We start from the raw sequence: 16,525 nt of genomic DNA on the forward strand, positions 1-16,525 counted from the left end.
GAACGAAATTGGGTCATTTGTAGAGACGTGGATGGATCTAGAGACTGTCACACAGAGTGAAGTAAGTCAGAAAGAGAAAAACAAGTATCATATATTAACGCATATATGTGGAATCTAGAAAAATGGTACAGATGAACCGGTTGGCAGGGCAGAAATGGAGACACAGATGCAGAAAACAAATGTGTGGACACCAAGGGGGGAAAGCGGCGGGGGGTGGTGGTGGTGGTGTGCTGAATTGGGAGATTGGGACTGACATGTAGACACTGATGTGTATAAAACGGATGACTAGTAAGAACGTGCTGTATAAAAAAATAAATAAAATTAAATTTAAAAATTAAAAAGAAATAAACAACCAGCGTTTACTGAGGGACTACTATATGTTAGGTGGTAGGAATAAAAGATTAAACAAAGAAAGTTAGCGAGAAGTCAGACGTGAAAACGATATACAAACAAGTAACTACCAATTGTGGAAAGTGCAGGCACTGTGAGAGGCCATCATCAGAGCACAGGAGTTGGACGCAGGGAGGTTGGCAAGAATGTTTCCTAAGACGCAGGAGGACAAGCATCTTCCCTAAAGCAGCTGTGACATAGATTAAATGGAGATCAGTTATTCATGAAGAAGTGAGCCGTGTTTACCGTGTGAATGCAGGGAATGACGATGAACGAACAGAGATCCTGGGCGCCTGGGCTCATGGCGGTGCTGTTCCCTCAACAAGGGCCCTGGGAGGAACAAGGCCCCTGCGGGCCACACCACAGCCTGCACGGAGCTGCGGGCCTGTAGGGAGGGACTCAGGAAGGGGCCCTAGAGAGAGCTCAGAGGAGCGGCAGATCTAGTAGTCACTAACACACAAATGTCACATGAAATGACGGCAATGGACAAGATTTTTCAGAGACAGTAAAATAAAGCGACCAGACTGAGTGTTTGGGGAACACGCAGCTACAGTCGTCCCTCGGTATACACGAGCGATTGGTTCCAGGACCCCCTCGGAACCAAAATCCACAGACGCTCAAGTTCCTATATAAACCAGATATGTAGTTATATCTGCATACAACCTACGCATCCTCCCTTGTACTCTAAATCATCTCCAGATTATTTATAATAACTAATACAATGTAAATACTATTTAAATAGTTGTAAATACAATGTAAATCCTATGTAAATAGTTGCCTGCATGGGGCAAATTCAAGTTTTGCTTCAATTTTGGAACTTTCTGGAACTTTTAAAAAAATATTTTCCGTTTGTGGTTGGTTGAATCCGCAGATGCCCAACTTGCAGATAATGGAGGGCCGACTGTACCTTGCTTGTGTGTTTTCTTTATAAAAAATGACTTCACTTTAGAAATTCATATGTAAGTTGGGCTCGGCCAGCAAGCATCAAACATGTCCTTTTGTGTAATTACAACGACATTTTGAACTGTTAAAGTGCTCTCATTGAATATATTCTGGGTTACACTAATTATTTGTCAGCTATTTAATTATTTGGACATAAGTAATGAATCAATGTCATTCTGGGAAAGAGGTGCTTCTTATTCTCGAAAAAGAGATGAGAAGTTACTGTAATTATATCTAATTTTACTAAGTTAAAAGTGGAGCAGAAGGTCCCAGTTTGTACTCAAATGGTTGAAAACACATCCATTATCTGTTTTCTTCCTTTTGGGAAAAAAGCTAATCCTGTTGAATTGCCTTGTATTCTTAGAGTTATTCTCAGAAGACTAGTGTTCACGGAGAGGTGGTGAGCCTATACTATTCAGATGGCTACCGTGTGTTACAGGTACTTTTTGTGATAATAACGTTCTCACAGTGGAACAGATTTGCTAACAGATGTTCTTCTCGATGACACATACTCAGGGAATATTCTGTGACAGTGACTCCGATGAAGAACAGTTGGCTCAGGTGACATTGTAAATGATCAAGTTATCTTCACCAACTCACCTTGAGAAAAATCAGTCCAATTTCAATAGGCACATTTTGACCAGAAAATACCTTTAAGTTATCAGGCTTTCTTGCTTGGGCTAATAGGGAACATTTTTATAATGGGCATATTATAACTACTTGCTAAAAATACTATTAACGTATACCATACATTGAGTTTTTTCTTGGGCCTAAAACTGTATTGAAGTACCTTCATTTTAGTATACATAATCTGAAGAACACTGAGTATTTTAAGGACTGAAAAGTATACCTTCTCAAAAAAGCACCAGTTGTGGCAGGATTTGAAAGAACAGGTTTCATCCCCTTTTTTGTTTAAATAAGCAACTGATATGATTTCTTTGCATCTTTTATTCTGGAAATAATGGCCTCAGATACTAAATGTTAAATCAGAGTTAAAATAAGTAAACTGAATTGGTTAGATATAACCAACAAGTTCTATAGAAACAGAACATTTATTACTACAAATGTATTTCAAGGAAATCATTAAAAATTACATTTTTGAGTTCCAAAGGAATGACAAGCCTTTTTTAGAGATATAGATGCTCGGAAATTCTTAAACAGTGAAAGCGCTATTTCATTTTTTTTTTTTTTTTGCCAATCAATGTAATAATGCTTTGTTTATTATTATTTTTTAAATCCTACCCCATCCCATTCTTCCTAATGGTTCTCAGTTTCCATTTCCCTACTTAAAGTAGCTTTTAACCAGAGAATTATTAAACTGCAAGGGACCACAGAGGTTATGTAATCTCCTGCCATCCTTTGCTGCACTCCTGATGACAGCAGGGTACAGGATCTGCTGCACTTTCCCCAAAGGTGAGGAGACCTTATCATCTCAGCTCGCAGAACGCTGGTTTCAATCAAGCACGGGCTGTTCAAGGTAGAATACAGGGCTTCCATTGTGAAGCCCGCATCTGCTCCTTCTGTATCACCCTTGCGACGTGGGGAAAGACACTAACTTCCCACACCTGAAATTCTCACCTGTACAATAGGATCACAACACCTCTCTGAGTGGCTGTGAGAACAACATGACATGACATATAAGAAAGTGCCTCATGGAGAGCAGTTTCTCATTAAATGTTACATCCTTCTTGAAAGTTCATTCTCATACTGTGATCAGACTTATAATACGTGACTGTTATTTTCAGGAGCTGCACAGAATCGGTCTTACATCTTCGTAACCTGCAACTGCCCTCTGAGCACAAGAACAAGGAAGGGAAGATCTTTTTTCGAGGGCCAACTATCACATTCTTCCCACGGCGTGGTCACAGTTAACTGACTTAGAAAAGATCCATGGCAACCTTCGTTAGGAAAACTTACCTGTTCTCTGTGCAGGGTGGTCTAGTCCAGTAAACATTTACTAAGTGCTTACAATGTGCCAGAAACTATGCTAGTGGCTAGAGACTAATTACAAGACACAGTGCCTTTCCTGACAAGTCTACAATCTTCTGAGAAACAGATGTATACTAAGTGAAGACTGCACTACACAGCGACATGCTAATAAGTTAGATATAAACCGCTAAGTGACTAAAAACGACAAAGCACACAGGAGGCATTTGGGGTGGGTTCTCCACAGGTGGCAATTTTTAAAAACTCGGTCTTGAGAATATTCATCTATTCAGCAAACAGGTACTAAGGACCGACTATGTGCTAGACATTATACTAGGTGCTGAGAATATAAAGATGGGTGCAGGGGTGGGGGTCGGGGGTCCCTACTCCCATGGAGTTTAGAGCCTAATTTATGATTATTCCAGTCCGATGGAATAGGTATTTTAGTATACTCTAAGAAGACCAGCTTCAACTTTCCCACTTGCCACGTGAATGAGTAACCATTCTGGGTGGTTCCAGGACCCAGGCTAAGTTGGATGTTTTGTAGTATACCCACATGATCTAAAATCCTAGAAATAAAGCAAATAAACAAAATAATTTTTTAAAGGTTTTCTTTCCCCTTCCCATGCTGCAAAGCTAAGCGTACGGTGTGAGTAATCTTTAGGATCTCAAACGGTTAAGACCAATGGCAAATTATAAGCAAGACAGCCAACGTGGCCGTGTGTTATCTGAAGGCCACGCCGTGGTGTACAAGCTGTGTGGGAAATGCAGCCTCAGGGACGAGGCGCGCCTGGAGAGTGCCAGGCGTGAGTGTGGGCTCACGCGATGCAGGCTGCCTTTCTGCTCAGAGCCCTCCAGCCCTCGTCTGCTCCTGATAGGACACATATTCTTCTGCACGGCCACCAACCCACTAGCCGTGGTAGTGGACGGGAAGGGGTGTTATTAACTCAGCAGGATACTTTGCAAATCGACTGTTTTCATGCCTTTCCCATCACTTATCAATAAAACTCAGAGCTAAACACAGAAAAACCAAGTGCCTTGAATTTCTCTTCCTTTTGCTCCCCTCGACTTTAACCTTTCAAGAAATTTTTATTTGTATTCATCTAATTTCATTCGAGACTCACCAGGGTATACACACTGAGACAAGAGGATGTGTGTGTCTGGTTCACACTGTAGGAGTTCAATCGATCTTTGCTGAGTGGAAAGATGAATTAATGTATGGAAATAAGGCACTAGCTCTTTCTGAGACAGGTGGATTGGTGGATTTAGCCAAAAAAAGCTAAGTACCTTGCCTGACTCGTACCATGTTTATAGCACAGGGGGGCCTAGGATCCCGGTTTCCCACACCCCCTGCGCCTTGGCGATTACGGCGACACCATCCAGCCACATCTACAGCACCCAAACCTGAGAGAACTCAAGGCAGGCCGAGGTGGAAAAAAGCAGACACCGGGCCACCGCAAAGGAATTTCACAACGTTTCCTTTCCTTCAGTCTCTGCTACTCTCATGAGACTCAGCCTTTGTGGATGAATTTGAGGCACGACTGCCAGCTTGGTAAGAATACCAGTAAAGAGGACCACGTCCAGCTGTAAAGAACACAGAGCCGAGACACAGACACAGGCCTTCCCCAAGAGAACAGCCAAATAAATGGTGAAGCTGTCCACACGGCACTTATTTTCAGAATAGAATTCGCTGAGCTCCCAGCGCGCGCTCTGCCAGCGCAAAGGGGTGCGGCTCTCCGTCCCTGCACCGCCAGCGGCCACCGTCAGGTGGGAGACTGCGGTGATGCTCAACAGGCCAGCGCTTGCCTCCCGTGAGTTCCCCTAGTAACAGCTGACCTAAGTCTGCACGGACAAACAGGAAACAGTCAGATGAGGGGGAGGAGCACTCGAGGCCGAGGCTGCTACACGAGGAAAGTTCTGGAAGCCTAAGAGGACGCAGCGCATCCAGGGAATTATAAGAAGTTCAGTATGACCAGGACAAAGACTCAGCTCCTTCAGTGGCTGCAGATGACACTGAAGAAGTTGTCTGTGGCCCAGGGATTACTGCAAGTTCCAGAAACTGTGCAGAGAGGTGCTGAGCTCCTAGCAAGAGACCTCCATTAAAGGGAGACATGAAAACCTACCGGTTCTGGCATTTTAGGCCTGTCACTACTTCCCCCTTCTTTGACAACAGTTCATATACTCTTTCTTTAATACTTTCAATTACTAATACGAAACATCTATCCAGTACTTATCTTCCTCATTTACGTTAACCAGAAAGTTACAGTAAGAATCCCAGGGGTTCTGTATTCTTGTTAAAGATTCCGCCCTCCCCACCCCCTGCCGCCCATTTTCCATGGATGTTATTTTCTTTCTCTTATGTTAAGTAAGTCTATGAACCATATCAAAGAATTATGGAATGATAAATGGAAAAACTGATAATGCATTAATTAAAAAAACTGGGAACTTTTATTTTCTTCACTGAAAAGAATTTCCACTAAGAATCGGTATTCAGCAGCACAGCTTAAGAGGAAACACTTAAGGGTAAAAACAGCTTGGTATACGCAGGCAACTGCTTTTTAAATGACTGAATCACTCAGAGGCAACCTGGAGAGGACCGTGGACAAATGCTACGCTACACTCCTGGGGGGCTTTGCCCGCATGCCTCCTTGACCCGGGTCTTGAACCTCGCCACCGCCCAAACTCATCTTCCATATCTGAGGTTTAAGTTATTTGACGCAAGAGGTTATTTCTTCCACATTTTCTGTGCCTCTGGTACCAAGTACTTATTTAGCACTCAATAAACGTTTGCTAAAGAGCTAAAGCAAGGTGAGGGATATTGGTCACAACACCCGACGCTATGTCTGGGTCACAGATCATCAGAACACCTCCACTTACGTAATCTCCATAGGTCTCTTGGGTTGGGGGCGGCGGTGGAGGTCTGTACCCAGTTGGGGGGACGCCTCTTGCTCTGGGAGTGAGAAGTCCTCTTCCTCGACTCACTGGCCCTCGGGCGGAAAGGACTCCCCTGGAAGTCGGCGTCCCTCGCGGTACCCCAACTCCCACTGGCCGGGCCGCGACTCCTCCCCTTCCCCTGAAAGCAAGAGGGTCAAATTAGCAATACTCGTGGTATTCTCTAGCATTCCACTGTTCGCATGCATTTATACCTCACAAAAATCAGTGTTCCAAAATTCTGTAAAAAGAAATAAGGAAACCATATGCAAAGTGAAAACTAAAAGCAAATGAGAAACAGGTACCTACCTAAAGGAAGGAAATTAAGTCATTTAGGCAGCTAGTCCAGCAACAATAAATATGGTAACATCAAAGAAACCCCAGGAGTCAGTGTCTGTCTGGGACACAGAACAGGAAACTGACATCTGGGGAGGCTGCCATCTACCGAGCACTCCTCCATCACATCCTGTGAGGAGTGAGGGTCACAGCCAACCCTCACTCCAACACTGTGATGACTTGGGCCTTACCTGGCTTGTCTACGGACAAGGAAACGGAGGCCTAAACAGATCTTAAGGCCGTCTGAGAACACATAGCTGGCAAACCTGGGACCAAAACATACATCAGATTCCACGAGAGAGGGAATAAAATGAACTTTCCCAAAGAGTGGACCTACTACCTAGGGACTGAAAACATCATTCTTAGGTTAAATAAACACATATATTTTCTGAAGTAGAATTCAACATATTCATGTATTTCTAACATAAAATATGAGACTTCCAAGTCAGCGAGGAAGGCAGGAGGCAGAAGAGCCCAACATAAGCTAAAACTTGAGGAAGTGTGCGAGTCCTATGAAGAAATGAGGACAGCAATTCGGCTCCACCAGAAAATAAAGGCATAGCCCGACCCACCTCCTATGGACAATGTCCTCCGAACAAGGAGCACCAAGCAGATAATGAGGCTGCCTACAGACCAGTTCTCTCTTCTTCTCCTGTTTGACTGGGATAGCAAATACACAGCTGAAAGCTCAAATTCCACAAACAACAGAGAAAATTAACAAAACCAAAAGCTGGTTCTTTGAAAGGATCAATAAAATCAATAAACCTCTAGACAGGCTAAACAAGAAAAAAACAACAATATCATAAATGTAAGAGGGGTCATCACTACTGACCTCAAGGACATCAAAAGATAAAAAAGGAAGATGATGAACAACTCTAGGCCCACAAATTTGTTAACTCTGATGAACTGGACTAATTCCTTGAAATATACAAATGACCAAATCTCATACAAAGAGAATTAAATAATCTGAATAAACCTATGTTTATTAAAGAAATTTAATCAACAATTAATAATCTTCCAACAAAGAAAGCACCAGACCCAGAGGTTTCACTGGTGAATTCTATCAAATATGAAAGGAAGGAATGATACCAGTTTTCCACTCTCTTCCAGAAAATAAAATCAGAGGAAACATTTCCGAACTCATTCTCTGAGGGTGGTCACCGGACATGCCTCCTGAAAATTATTTCTACATTACCAGTCAGAGGCTGGGACTGGCCTGGGCCACCGGGGAAGACAGAAGTGACTGGCCTCCACTTGGTCTTGAGCCCTTATGGGGACCTGTCACAGGAGGTGCCTCCCAAGATTTTTTTTTCTAAGTCCACCTGTGGAAGCCACAACTGGTCAAGGGGCTGGGAGACAGAGAGGCTGCGGAAGGGTGGCAGGGGGCTGAGCAAGGTGGTCTCTGACATCCCGAGGAAGAGACATGTGGTCCAAGAGGAGGCAAAAGGCATTAAAGACATTATACAATGAAACAAACAAGCAAGGAGACCATAAATCAGTATCTCCCATGACCAAAGATGCAAAAATCCTCAAAAAGAGCAGCAAATTGAATTTAATAATGTATTAAACACGTCACGACCAAATGGGATTTGTTCCAGGTATGAAAGGCTGCTTCAGCATTAGTGAAAATCCATGTGACCAGCCCGCCCAGAAGGCTTACGAAGAAGAATCATAAGGTCACATAAAGCAGAAAAGGTGTTTAATGAAATGCAACATCATTCATGATAAAAACTCGGCAAACTAGGAACGGAGGTAAATTTACTCAAGTTAAAAGAGAACAACTAACATCATATTGAACGGTGAGACACTGAATGCTTTCCCCTTAAGACTGGGAACAAGGCAAGGATGTCTAGCCATACCACTCCAATTAAAACTGTACTAGAGGTCCTACCTAATTCAATAGGACAAGAAAAGAAAATAAAACTTTTAAGATTGTGGAGGAAGAAACAAAACTTTGTCTGCAGGTGACATTTCCATGTAAGAATTCCCAAAGAATCAACCAGATCAAAACAAAACAAAGCAACCATACGAACAAACAATAAACTAGAACTAATAAGCACATGAAACAGGTCTTGGAATACAAAGTTAACAAGTCAACTGCATTCCTACATAGCTGCAATGAATACCTGAAATTTGAAATTTTGAAATTAGTCACTAAAACAACCAAGATGCCCTTTGTTCAATAGGTGAATAAATAAGCAAGCTGGGGTACATTCACATAATGGAATATGATTCAGCAACAAAAAGCAATGAGCTAGAGCTAATAGTGGTAAGTCATGTGAACAGTATGTTCCCACGATATGATGTAATAAAAATAGCATTTTACCTCTGCGGTTTTTGTTCCCCAAATCTATAACCCCGGGCTAATCATGAGAAAAATATTAGACAAATCCCAAAGGAGGGACACCTTACAAAAAACCTGACTGGTACTTCTCAAAACCGTCAAAATCCATGACTTCCACCTTTAGGCAACTTGTGTTATCCCTTTTTTGAGCACTGTAAGTTAGATCTTTTTTTTTGTTGTCTTCATACTAGGTCATAAAAATCGGTGCAATAAAATTGGCGGTCTAGAGCAAGGACACTGGATTCAGATCGATTTCCTGACTGTACTTATTTACCTCTGCCTTCCAATTAACATTCAAACTAATCAAGAGTCTGAACTTTCCAAGACAGTTTCCTCAATTGTGAAACGGGATACAGAACCCATTCCTTAGTGTTATGGTGAAGGAAAAATGGCAGGACATACACGGTATTTAGCCCATTGCCTACTCAATGAATATCAGCAACTTAGATAAATGTCAATCTCTCTGAACTGTACTGATAGACACTGTAATATCTATAGTCTTACTCACCTTTTTCTCTCTGGTATACATCTAGAAAAATCTTCAGTGTGATTAGAGAAAAGAGTAGTTTCTACTTATGGTACATCTAACTCATCTGTGACATTTCAGTCAATCTGTGTGTATTCAAACTAAATAAGGCTCCTGCTTCTTTATCTAATACCCCATCCCTGCCGTCCAAGGTACTGTATCGATCACAAAATATTCAGTATTTCAATAAATTCATGTCTTTTACCACACTGAAAGACATTACTTTATATTTAAGAAACTCACCATTCTTTCTTATCATCATCGACATTGTTAGGTTATGCGCCCACTGGGTACACGGAATCATACTAAAGAATCCGTTACAGGGCGCCCCTGGTGGCACAGTGGTTGAGGGTCCGCCTGCCGATACAGGGGACGCGGGTTCGCGCCCCGGTCCGGGAGGATCCCACGTGCCGCGGAGCGGCTGGGCCCCGTGAGCCGTGGCCGCTGAGCCTGCGCGTCCGGAGCCTGTGCTCCGCAGCGGGAGAGGCCACAGCAGTGAGAGGCCCGCGTAACGCAAAAAAAATAAAATAAAAAAGAATCCGTTTTAGAATTTTAGACATGTCATTTGATATATGTAGCTCGGGATACTTGTCTACAAAAGACACTTTGAAGATCTGTTTTTAAGGGTTTGAAATCCACGGGAACGGTGTCAAGCAGCAACGGTGTCAAGCAGCACAGTCCTAGCGCTGCTGTCAGTGGTCTCTGGTGAGAGGGAGGCACGGCGGCGTGACGGGCCAACGGGAAGGTCCCGCTGCACTGCCCAGTGCTCACTCCACGCTACAAATGAGGTTCAGGGTACAGCTGAACAGCAGGGCCGAGAACATGGGAGGAGAACAGAAAACGTGTCTGGTAGATGACATTGATAACGACAATCAATGGGGACTTACTTAACTTTTTACTTGAAAAGTTGATTCAAATTGATAGGATTGGGTGCCACACTGCTCAGAACGGGGATAAGGGAAAAGCAGAAGCAACACATCTGAGGAGAAAGTTTCATAAGCAAAGGGGTGTGACTGTAATGGTTCTTTCTGTTTGCATTTTTCAGCAGGGTGACCTTGGTTTCTGGTTTAGAAACTCAGATGTGAAAATAACTGAGAAAAGTTCTTTCCATGGGAAGAGTGCTTTGGATGATCAATAACTTCTTGTATTCAGTCAGTTAGGAACTAATTATTCAGTTTATATATTAATAGGAAGTTTTAGGCTATGATGAAAACGCACGTGATGTGGGTTCCAGCACACGCACACTCAATACTCAAATCTAGTCCTGTCATCGCTGGGCTGCTGAGCCTTCGTTTCCCATCTACAAGTCCAGTTCATAACACCTAGCTCTCGCAGAACAGTTGGGAGGTTTACAACTACATCAAGTGCCTAAGCTAAAACAGGCACTCAGCAAGTGGTAATTATCACGTGGACTTCTGCTTGGACTCTGTCGTGAACACCGTCCTTCTGGCTGCTAACTGAAGGGTGAGGAGGAGAAGACAGAAGGTACAACTCGCATTTGTGCTCATTTCACCCACTCAGCAGCAGCACATTTAGGTACATTTCATACTTTTAGCAACAGTGATGCAGGGTGGTATAGAGTACAGTATATATACCACATTGTTTGGCTTTTGTCTATACATTTTATGAGAAGCAAAAGTATATGACAAAAAAATGAATTTCATGGAATTAGCTCAAGCTAGCTCCAGCATTATCAGCTGGGTGACCTTGGGAAACACAGGGGACGCCTGGGCCTCAGGAAGAGGAAGGCCTACAGCTGATCACAGAGGGGGTGCCTGCGAGATCCAGTGTCAAGGTCTAGATGGTCTCACAGTAAGAATAAGCTATCCCAGAGATCCATCCGAGGAGCCATGCTTGATGCAGTAATGACCTGGGGGCTGATTTATTTTCCTATAGGATCCCTAACACATGTGACAACTTTCCTTCACCTCTCTGAAAGCTTAATCACGAAGATATTTTTTTTTCTTGCCAGAGGTTGACAAGGGAGCGAGAAGCCGGACAGAAGGGAAAGGTAAACGCAGCCTATGGTCATAATCCCGCAGAACAAACGTAAGACGCCATCGGGGCTGATGGAGACTAGAAGTTCTGAATAGAGGACTCTGGCAGCTCTCTCTCTGACCCCCTTTACAGATCATCTGAAATGCGGTGCTAGGGCCGCGCTTCTCCTCTCACACTCTATGCTGCACGCACATCACCTGGGGCCGGGTTTCGGGGCAGAGTCGGCATCAGTACATCCAGGCTGGGGACTGAGACTCTGCATTTCAAGTGCTGCTGTGGGTAGCTTGGATCCAGAGGTTATAGACCTGTTATGAAACCTGTTGGTTATCTCTTTTCTTTATTCTGCGAACCACCCAACCTTCAATGCAATTTAAAAAAAAAAAAGACTAAGTGTTATGGTATCCTACATTGTACACAGTCTGTAAGAAATCCAGTGCAATCTGTTTCTTCTCCAACAAGTTACAAACTGGTTACTAGTAAAACTGTTGACAACGTAAGACGGCGTGAGAGAGTCCACCCTCTTAAAAGTACAAGAAACTTATCGTTTCATCCAGGGACTATCCCCCTGAAGACGGAGAGCTCGCTCGGTACTCTGAAGCCTGTCACGGTCTTCCAATTCTGATTGTTAGCATGTTTTTACTTTTTTTCCTTATAAACAAAGATAGCAAAAATCTTTATCGTTTCTAAGTATCAGCCTTACTTCTGCCTTCTGGAACTATGCAGCACACGTCTTCTTCCTCTGTGATGACGGTGAAACTGATGATAAAGGAGTTAAGAGAGATGTGCAATTTGCCAGGACTGATCAGATATCTGTGCTACAGGAATTCTATTTTTAGTGAGGGATCATTTTGAGTGATCAGAAAAGGAATCAGGCCACAGTCTGGGCTTCAATGGGACATTTAAAAAATTAAGTAGGATATGGATTAATGTGTGCTCAACGTCCTATCTCCAGTGTACAGACGAAGAAACTAGGCTTAGCGAGGGAAGTTTCCTGAGACCATGCAGCTAGCAGGGGCTGGGGGTGACTCTGATTTTCCCATAGCCACACCCTAACTCCAGGCAGATGGCCCCATTTTTCCTGCTTTCAAGCCTTTGCCCCTCTGCATGGGATGACTTCCCTCTGGCACTACCCTGCCTTATTACTTTACCTTCATCCTCAGTGTGTTTGTACCCACACTCCCCATTCAGGAGGATCTGCGCTATCGTTTCTGCTTCCGCTTCACTTTTCCTCACATCCCTCGTGCTCTATTTCAGCCGTTCTGCCATAACTGCTTGTTTCTCTGACTTTCTCCTTAAAAATCCCAGAATGGCAGGACAATGATTTGGTCATGATCTCTGCAACTTCAGTTTGTCAGAGAAAGAGCTCAGGAAAATGTGTGACATTAAATGACCTAACACCAGAAACTGACTGACGGCCAAAGAGGAAAAAAATTGATGACAACTTCTGAAGAGCCAGGGTGGGGAGGGGAGGGGAGGGGAGGAGACGCCCACTGCACAGGAAACACTCACTGGGCTCCTTCCACCCTACAGGGCTGCAGCCTGTCGGCGGCGCTTGCTTGACATTATTCTAGGAAAAGTCAGTTGGCCTGATGGGTATCCAAGCCTTCCTTCAGCCGGCACTGGAGTCGACAGGAGGACCGGGAACCCACACCCGGCTTCAGGCTGCGCTGATGCACCGTTAAGCAGGAGAACTGTGCTCAGCGGCTTTTCTCACGTGTCTGTTCCAGGCTGCACTTAGGTTACAAGTTCTTATCAGAAGTTTTCTCGCTGTTTGCCACATTATTTGCCTCAGTTATTGCCTTCCCAAAGCCTATTAAGGTGATTTTAAAAAGAAAGCACACGTTTTTCTCCTTTTGCCTCCCCTTAATCAACTCCAGCGTGGCTGCACTAACACATACTCGGAGAGCATGGGGGCCAAAGGGGGTGAATGCTGAGGACGGAGGGGCAGTCCAGGTCTTAACGGCAAGAGAAGCAGAGAAGCTCGTGTCCGAGGAAAGCCTCCAGTGTCTGCCTGGGGCGCGGGGCGCGCGTGCGGTCAACCACTGTCTGGGTTTTAACAAAGGCATGGACAGTAGACACAGAGTTGAAAGGAAGGAGAGGAGAGTGATGGTTCTGACAGGTCAGGTGGTACAAGGTCCTCAGAAGGTAAATCCAGGAGGCAATCATATAGTTTACATAACATCCCAAATTAATGGGTTTTTAAAATTGGAAATTTCTATAATTTTGGCTAGTAGGAAAAGAAATATATTATCATTTTCCTATATCCAGCCTTTCCTTAATGATAAAGAAGGACTTTTTAATAGAGATTGGTAGAATAATATAAATCATATCATATGCTGGTGAAATATTTATGGCCCATATATTAACTATTCAGCTTTCCCGATAACATTTCTCACATACTGCGGAGAAGAATGTATCATTTTCTGTCATTAAAACAATCTTTAGCATCTATGATGTTACTCACAATCCATTTTAAAGAGAGAATAGGTACCATGTGAAAATCAGTGTGGATGAGAAAATGAGAGTGGCTGAGTCCCATCTGATCCCCTGGTTTGGGAAGTCACGTGGTGCCCGACAGCCAGAGCCACTGTGGCTACCTAGTATTTATCACAGCCGCTGCCGAGATGCCGGTTATACAAAGATATGATGTCACTGAAATCAGTGGGGCATGACCTAGTGTTAAAACAATAAATGATTAACTTCAGCTGATAGTTCATGCAGTGTCTGAAAGCTGCCGGTTACTGCAGTGGTCCCATGAAATTTTCAACTCTCCACGGCAGTCCTGTGAGTGTGAGGCAGCATCTCAGCACCCTGGCATACAGTCCGGGAAGTGCAATCATAAGATCTAACATGGGGTTGCACTCCAAGAAAAGAAGAGATAAGGGGAAGGCAAACTCTTTAAAGAAACTGTAGCTGAAAATTTTCCCCATTTGATAAAAGCTGCGTGAATGGGTCAGCCTCATGTCCTAAGTTGAAACAAAACCACCACATTCAGCACCCGATGCCGGTGAATGCGTACTTACTACTTAGAAAGACAGGCTTCATCTGCTTTGTTCACTTCTTCTTCCTGCTCTTTCTGGTAACAAATGCAGGGAGAGAACACTGCCTGCTCCTTGGGGAAAGGGCCAGATGGGCCAGACAAGGCCAGTGGAGAAGCAACACAGAACTAGCCAGCTGTTCTGAAGAGGGGAAAGGAAGGGAGCATCCTTGAGGGCTCAAAACTGTCCAGCCCAGACCACCAGGGCAGCAGGCAATATATGTGGTGGAGACCCTACGGAGAAAACCACAGAGCTAAACAGAGAGTTTGCCTGGAGTGGCATCAGTCCTAATCTTCCCTGATGTGTCCTCTGCTGGGGTCCGTGCGGGGAGTTAGGGCGGTGACGTACCACAGGGCTGCACGGGGCAGAACGGAAGTAAAGAAACTTCCTTATCTCCTAAGTAAAAAAGAAGTAAGTTTAGTCCTCTCATTTGAAACTGAATGAAAAGGTTTTATTAAAATACTTATTACTCCCTTCTGCAGGATTTAATTTTAGATCATTTACATCTTTCAGCAGAAAGCTACCCTGAAGTGATAACAGAGGGGAACGTTCATGAAGGTTCCAGCAATGACCTGTTCTGCCGTGAAATTCCAAAGTGGTGCTGTCCATGTGACCATTCCCAAAAAGCTAGTCCCCTGGTAATCCAGTCACATGACAGACAAGAACTACACTAACAAAAAATGTTGTAAATGGTCAACACTTGATCAGAAGAGTCTGAAGAATTTGCGATTGTACTGTATTCATTCAACATGTATTTACTGAGTGATTCCTATATGCCAAACATTAGGGACACAGGGGCCTTTAAGGTTTTACATAATACTGAGGAGTAACCAATGAAAAAGTGAACAAGTCAGAAAGGTAAATTCAGTTTGATAAATGCTACCATGTAACCAAGAAGGGTGCTGTGGGCCTGCGTCTGGGTTAGGGGGCGGCCACTTCAAACAAGGCAACCAGCAAAGGCTTCTCTGACATGGTGCCTGTGTGTGTTGAGAACAGGATGCTGAGGGGCAGGCAGGCAGCTGCAGACAGGCCTTCCGAGGAGGAGGAGGGAAGGCAAAGGACAGGGAAAGGAACGAGCTTGGCCTGTTCAAGGAACAGAAAGGAGACCAGTCTGGCTGGAGTGCCGGGTGGAAAAGGTGATCAAAGAAAAATAGATTTAAGGCTTATTTTAGAGCTAAAATCAAAATGACTCACTGAGGGACTGGGTGTAGCGAGGACCTACCTATGACCATCCAGTGGTCCCAGGACTGGAAAGCGCTAGGCTGCAATAAGGACATTTGTCTTTGGTTTTATGACTGTTTTTAGCCATTTAGACGCAGTGAATTCTAAAACCATATTTTCCTCCGCTTTGGCCACTAGAAAGCTCAAAGCATAATCTGAAGACCAATTTTGCCAACCCTACAAAATAACGTACCTTTTTGTGTATTAATCTCACCCTTAGGATTTTTGTAATTTTCTATCCTAATTATTTTCCATATTAATTTATTTTTATTCTGGTAGATGGACATTAACTTAGCAATTACTATATGTGATCTGATGAGAAAAAGTAGTAAAAATATAAGTCTTTTCATCGTAGTTTGTATTAATTGTGCTGTAATTAAAATATAAGAAAAGTGACAGAATGAAAGTTCTATGGAAAAACTGCAAGGGGAGAATGGGTGGAAGGAAAAAAAAAAAAGATTCTGGATAAAAACAGAAGGGAAGGATCAAAGAGAGGGAGAGGCATGGTTTCTGGAACCAGACTGCCTGCATTCCAGCCAGGCTCTAAAAATCACCAGCTGAGTGACTGGGACAAGTAACTGACTCCTCTGGCCTCAGTTTCCTCATTTGTGAAATGGTGACTATAGCAAAACAGTGCCCGCCTCACAGGGCTGTTATGAGGCTTGACCTAGTTAATATCTGTGATGTGCTGGAAAGCACTCAGTCAGTAGTAGGCACAATGTGAGTGTCTGTGTGACCATTCCCAAAAAGCTACTTACTTAAAGTAAGTAAACTTACTTGAAGTGTCAGCTTACTTTCAGCTGACACTTAAAGTAAGTTTCAGTTCGGGATGTAAAGACAAGTAGGACTTCAACAGGTGAGAGGGATAGAGAG

The 16,525-nt window shown here is 43.6% G+C and overlaps 1 protein-coding gene across 1 annotated transcript in view; it reads right to left on the minus strand.

Moving 5' to 3' along the window:
- Positions 1 to 16,525, minus strand: part of KHDRBS3 (KH RNA binding domain containing, signal transduction associated 3) — a 162,470-nt gene that overhangs the window by 49,806 nt on the left and 96,139 nt on the right. Inside the window, exon 6 of the mRNA XM_024129440.3 lies at positions 6,136 to 6,331. Coding sequence (XP_023985208.1) covers positions 6,136 to 6,331 — 196 coding nt within the window. The remainder of the gene's footprint in view (positions 1 to 6,135; positions 6,332 to 16,525) is intronic.

Source organism: Physeter macrocephalus, chromosome 15 (assembly GCF_002837175.3).
Source record: "Physeter macrocephalus isolate SW-GA chromosome 15, ASM283717v5, whole genome shotgun sequence".
NCBI classification, from domain to species: Eukaryota; Metazoa; Chordata; class Mammalia; order Artiodactyla; family Physeteridae; genus Physeter; species Physeter macrocephalus.